The sequence below is a fragment of the Taeniopygia guttata genome, chromosome 5 (genome assembly GCF_048771995.1).
Source record: "Taeniopygia guttata chromosome 5, bTaeGut7.mat, whole genome shotgun sequence".
Classification (NCBI taxonomy): domain Eukaryota; kingdom Metazoa; phylum Chordata; class Aves; order Passeriformes; family Estrildidae; genus Taeniopygia; species Taeniopygia guttata.
In genome coordinates, this window is record NC_133030.1 from 19,318,301 (window position 1) to 19,324,300 (window position 6,000).

General features: G+C 40.7%; 1 protein-coding gene across 23 annotated transcripts in view; it reads right to left on the reverse strand.

Annotated features, from left to right (window-relative positions):
* BRSK2 (BR serine/threonine kinase 2) overlaps positions 1–5,645 on the reverse strand; it is a 303,186-nt gene extending 297,541 nt beyond the window's left edge. For 10 of the 23 annotated variants that reach the window (XM_072929776.1, XM_030274010.4, XM_032748697.3 and 7 more), the window contains exon 1: positions 5,155–5,642. In XM_072929776.1, coding sequence (XP_072785877.1) covers positions 5,155–5,248 — 94 coding nt within the window. In that variant the 5' untranslated portion in view covers positions 5,249–5,642. Of the gene's footprint in view, positions 1–5,154 lie in introns of all 23 variants that reach the window. The other 13 variants (XM_072929773.1, XM_072929770.1, XM_072929774.1 and 10 more) reach the window with 4 other exon arrangements.
* Between the last annotated feature and the right edge of the window lie 355 nt (positions 5,646–6,000).

Here is a 6,000-nt window from a genome sequence, read left to right on the forward strand (position 1 = left end):
AACCATTACTTGATAATCCATTACATGTGAGTCACTATGACATAATGTTTCTTGGGAAAATTTCATTCTTAAAACCCCTACTACCTACAGTATTGCTTGCAGTATTTATTTCTGTGATTACAAATTCAACATTTAAGTCTTCACAGGCTATCATGAGGAAGAGTATGGCTTCCTACTGCTTTGAAAGAAACTGTCATAAGGAAAGCCAAGTATATGTGTGAAGACATTATTAGGAATATATACCGATTTGTTGTTTGCTTGTGTGTTTAAAAAGACCATGAGGAAAACTGCAATGATTTACACCTCTTACAATGATATATTCATCTAGACAGCTAAATGGAAGAAAGCTGTATTCCTTAGATTATCACTAAATCCAATAAGGTGTGTTAGAAAAAAAATCATAGCAGCATGAATGAAGAGGATATACTTTGTTTAGCCTACTTACCTAAGGAAACCAGGCTTCTGAGACCACGACTACCTAAAATTCCTTGAATAGAGCGGAAGTTTTCAACCAAATTTGACAAAGACAAATTAAAAAAATTAACAAATTTCAGTTTCTGCCAGTGTCATGGAAACAGACGGGTAAGGCTGTAAAGAAATGTCCTGTTTAAGCTCTCACTGAATAAAAGGCTAATAAATTCTCTAAGACCCAAGTGTAATTATTTCTGTTCCTACATAACCCAACAGCACACTGCTGAACACCTCGCTCATGGCTCATATATAATGAACATGTTACACACCAAAATAGCTGTAAGCTATATGGGATGTAATGCAGAAAAGGGAACCCCTGCACTTTTCGTGAAGGTCAAAGTGCCGTGAGTTTCAAGCACGACTCTTTGCACCGGGCTTAAAACAGAATAAAAGGAACATAACAAAATGAATAAGCACCATTAAACTTCCCATAAAGTTTATCTCAATGCCAATAGAGTAACTCCCACTTAGAACAATTGCCTTACTTGTAGACAAGTCAGCATTTTAGAAATTTCAACCAGGCATTGAATTGGTGCTACAGCAAACAATGATGCCAAAGCCTATACAGTGACTGTCAAGTGAAAATACAAGAAAATGCTCCAAAATGCTAAAGACCTTCACAAGAAATACTTCAGTTCCTCATCTTTGCACTCGTTAATAAATATTCACTACAGTCAGTTTGAATTACTGTTAAGAGTTTCAAGGGTGAAACAGGTGCTAATGAGGCCAAAAGAAACACGAGAACAGAGATAACCGTGGAATTAAAAAAAAAAATAGAGCAAGGAATACACAGGAAGCTGGTTTCATGTAAAATTAGTAGCAAATGAAGAAAATCTATACCTAAAGCTATAACACTGATTCATGATTGGGTGCGACTGGGCCTTCTCAAGGCACACTGTTTCCATGTGTGTTACTGTAACAGGACACACATCCTTTGCTCACTACTGTTAATTACAGTGAAAACCTCCTATAATTACCTGTGAAAGAATGTACCAATGGAACTGAGATAAACCAACCTTTCCCCACACATCCATATATATACACAGCAGGGATTTTTTTTACACTGGCAGTCCTGTAAAATAATTTTTTGAGAACAACAATCAAGATTCTGATGCCTCTCATATTCTTGCAAGATCATTTATATAGAGATTCCATAAGCTATTCCGGCAGATGACGTCAAGAAGAGGTGCTCTAAATTCAACCTATTATAAAAGCAAACCATCTTGCTACAATACTCAAATGATATGTTAAATTCATATGTTGCATTATTAAAAATAATTTTTGCCCCTCTATCATTCCCACTGGCAGCAAAGACCTAAGCCCAACCATTTTTCAGCCCCCTCCCAACTTCTCTGCCCGACAGGCCCTAATCCTCTCTTTGTGGCACCGGTCACCCTCGGCAAGCGTGACGCACCAGCCCAGAAAGCTGCTCAGGACAAATTTTGCAAATCTGATCAATCAACACTTTCAGTTGTTACCCACTAATTTGTACAGAAGGCTTTTCCCTGTCAGTTTTGCGCACCCACAGCCAGATGTCACCAGGTCCCACTAATGTCCCAGATACCACAACCGGACCTCTATGCAGGGACCAGTAGGTTGCTGGCTGCTGGTAAACACTTCTTTTTCAGCTATTAAGGTGGCAGTCAGCATGAACTCCACAGAGAGAAAGCCAAAGAGAGTTTTACCTAACATTAAGTTCTCCCTCCATGGCATCCTCTCTAAGTCTGCTCTGAACTATGAATGAACTCTCACTCCTCCCCGAAACCCCTTCTTCTGAAGCAGGTAAGAGTGATGAACATGTTTGCATAACACCCATGTATCCGGGAGCAAAGCTTGACCTGCCTATATAAAATAACTTTATAGAGTCAATAATTTTTTATTCCAAATAAGGGTGACGGATATGAAGATCACTGCAAAATGGACAGGACTTCTTAACAAAACTTCCACTTCTTTCTATTCATAATTTCATTTTGCCAGATTTTTCTTCTCACTCTTCCTCATCTCCTTGGTAAAAATAAATTCCAAAAAATTACCTCCTAATCTTCCAAGCTTCAAAGTCAAGCTCTAAACAAATTATTACAATCACAACTTCCTTCACCTGTAAGCCACTGCAACTCAAATGCCAAGATACACAATATACTATGGTGAATCAGGCCCTCTCACTGCACTGCTTGTCCTCTCCCTAAAATGCTGCAGGTTGCCTGCTTACCCACCAAAACAAGCAGGATGAGGATGAGCTACATGCCACACACTGGTTATGCCATTCTGTATGCTCCCAAATGTGATTAGCACAGAAAATGCGAGAAAACCAGAAGGCATCTTTCCATATTTAGCCATGTATGCTTAATACTGAGTTAGATTTCACCTCAGTGCATTATTCCATTAATCAAGGATGGGTGTAAAAAAGAGAGATACAGACTGACATCAGCTACTTTCAAGATCTCTCTTCCTCCTTCCCCCACCTCCAGCTTCTATGACACCATGTATTGTGCGTTTCATGTGCATTCATGTGTGCAAACAACAGAGACTTCTCTATAAAGATCAGTTATATGGTAAAACTGCAAAAGGAAACTTTCACCCTTGTCCAGTTGGTTGAATAACTGCAGAGGCCAACAGCAGCAAGCCTCTAAATACATCCTGTTCTTCTCTCTCCACCCCCACGTCTCTAATCACTTAGGAGGAAGATAGGAAGATTAGCAGAGAGGAAAAAAACATAACCAAAGCTGCAGATAACCCTTTAGGACCACAACGTCAGGCTATAAGAACATGGAGCAAAAGGTTAATGCAGCTGTATTTTCAGGAATCTCAGGCACAATTGCATTTAAAGGGGAGGGAGGGGTACTGAGAAGGTGAGAGAGAGAAAAAAAAAGGAAATGGTGATGAAGACAAAAATGAATTTGTCATCTACAGCTGGCTCTTTGATCACCTGGAGTATTCAGGAAAGAATTATCAGTAGAATATAGGGAATAGGGCAGTTTTATTAAAATTGTACCATAATTTTTCTTGTAGGATATTTTCATTACCATCATTAGAACAGATTTTAGTAAGAACACAGCTGCAGAAGACCCACTGAGCTATGCAAAGGATAAAGGTGGTAACCAAAACAGTGACAGAGAACTACCTATAGCAGCTGATATTCTGGAGAGATATGAAAAAAAAAAAAAAAAAAAAGAAATATAAATAAAAGTCACTTCCACTAGAAGACAATGTCATCTTCATCCATGTCTCTGAACGGTTGCTATGGGGTTGTGAAGAGGAGGGGAAGGATGGGGGGGAGGTTATAATCAATCATCTCAGAAGAGCATTGCTTCTTACAGAGAAAGATCTGGATTTTGACTGTGTCCCTAAGAAAATTGCGGACTGCAGAGCTGCTGCCACGCAGGGCAGTGAGGAAGCAGGCAGAGCAGAGGCAGCAGCTGGGGATGGAAACGCCTATTAAATCCTTTAGACAACAGATGGGCAAAGCTCGGCTGGGTTATAAAAAAAAATACACCACAATGCATCATGTTTTATTGTCCCACCATAATGAACAACACTTAACACCCACATGCCCAAAGAAGCCCCCCTATGGCTGATCTTACCCTTTCCCTAAATTATAATCCCAAGTCTCCATCCACTTTTGGGGGATCCCAACCCAATGAATTTGCCAGATGCCATTGCTTATTGCACCTGTTACTAAAAATAAAATATTTTATGAAGGAAGGCGTTTGGGCTTCTTTTTAAGGGTTTTTCTTCCAATTAATACTCCCCTGCCCTTGAAGTGAATATGCTATCCAAGCAAGCAACAGTAAGTCCAGATCTTGAACGCATTTAGGGGATCTAATTATGTCATGTAGGGCAGAAGCACCTGCTCTCTGCTAATTCCCTCCACTCCCTTTCCTCTTTTTAATATTTCTTACCATTGTTCCATTCAGGAAAATCTGCTGGGGGCAAGTTTCATAAACAAGCCTTAAGAAAAATAATTAAATAACCTCCCTTCCCCCCTCCCAACCCCTCCTACAAAAACACAGCATAACCAGAATGAAATCTGCTACCGATCCTCTATTTTTCTTTTATTTCAGACCCTACCCACAAAAACCACCAACCCATCCATCCATATTTGCTAAATACCCACAGCAGTCAGTGCCAGAGACATACTGTACATATTTCCACCAACCCCCCCACAACTGCACCTTAAGGACTACACCCTTTTCAATCATGATGTCATGAAATACTGCTGGTGACTCCCCCACTACCACCACCACCTCCTCGGTACTACAGGCTGTGAACCTTTAATTTCAATATAATTTGATTAAAAAGAAAAATGCTCCTAAGTAGGGCAGTGAAGAAACGGATGTGAAAATTCACTACCAGCAGATCATCTATTTTTTCCTCTGCATGCACTCTGGCTGTCATCAGAACAACACCCATTAGCAGGAGTGATGAACATAAAGCATCCTGGGCTTTTTTTCTTTTTCTTTTCTTTTTCTTTTTTGTTTTAAGGAGAAAAGAAAAAGAAAAGGGAGAAAAGAAGGAATTAAAATGAAAACTAAAAATAAATAAAGGCCAAAATCCCCTATGAATATTATCTTCACTGAAACAGCAAATGGGAAAACCCTCAACCCTCGAACACCCCATCCCCAAACCTCACTGGCTGCTACAGCACCTTCCCTCTAGCACCGGCGCTGCTGCAAAGAAACCAACCTGTCTGTCCTTTTCCTAGGGTTTTCTCCAAACGATAGGGTCCAACATATTGTGCATGTTGAGCTCCGCTGCCTTCTTTCCCTGTTGATGTCATTTCTACCTGGATCTGTAATTCTGCAACGTGTATGTGCTGATGAGCTGGAATTTCTCTCTCTGCAGCTCTTTTAAATTCCCACTTTGCAGCTGTGCAAGCAAAGCACTCTTTTTCTTTGCTTTAGTCCCCTTGGATGCAGATTTTCGTCTTCCTCCTCTTTCTTTCCTCTCTCTCTCACGTGCTTGTTTTCTCGCTGGGTCTGCTTGGGACGCTGAAAGACGAAGTAGTTTCAGTATTCAAAGAGGGGGATCTACGATCCAAGCCCGAGGAGCATGATGCTGGTGATCCGAGCTCCGCACGCCTTGTTCTCTCCAGGAGCTGTTCAAGGGAGAGCCAGAGCCGGAGCAGCGGAAGAGCCGGGGCCGCAGCCGTGAATGACATTAAAAGCAGCCAATCCCCTCGCCTCCCACCTTCTTCTCCCCTCCTCCTTCCACTACCTTTTCTTTTCCATCAGCAGCAGTTGCTGCCTCTGCCTGCTACAGAGCATCATGACCAATGGCAGCAGAAAATACCGGAGTTCATCAGCCTATTGATAAGGCACAATTAAATATAATTTATTGTGTATATTAATTTAAGACCCAAACAGGCACTCCTTTTTTTTTTTTTCTTTTTTACCTCTCAATTTTACTCCACTATGCAGCTGCAGTTCCAGATTAGTAAAGAAAAGGCAAGATTGTGCTAGGCAATAGGAAAGGGGGAAAAAAAGCTACTTCTGAGAATGAGCTGGGGAAATTATTTGCTTCTGTTTGATT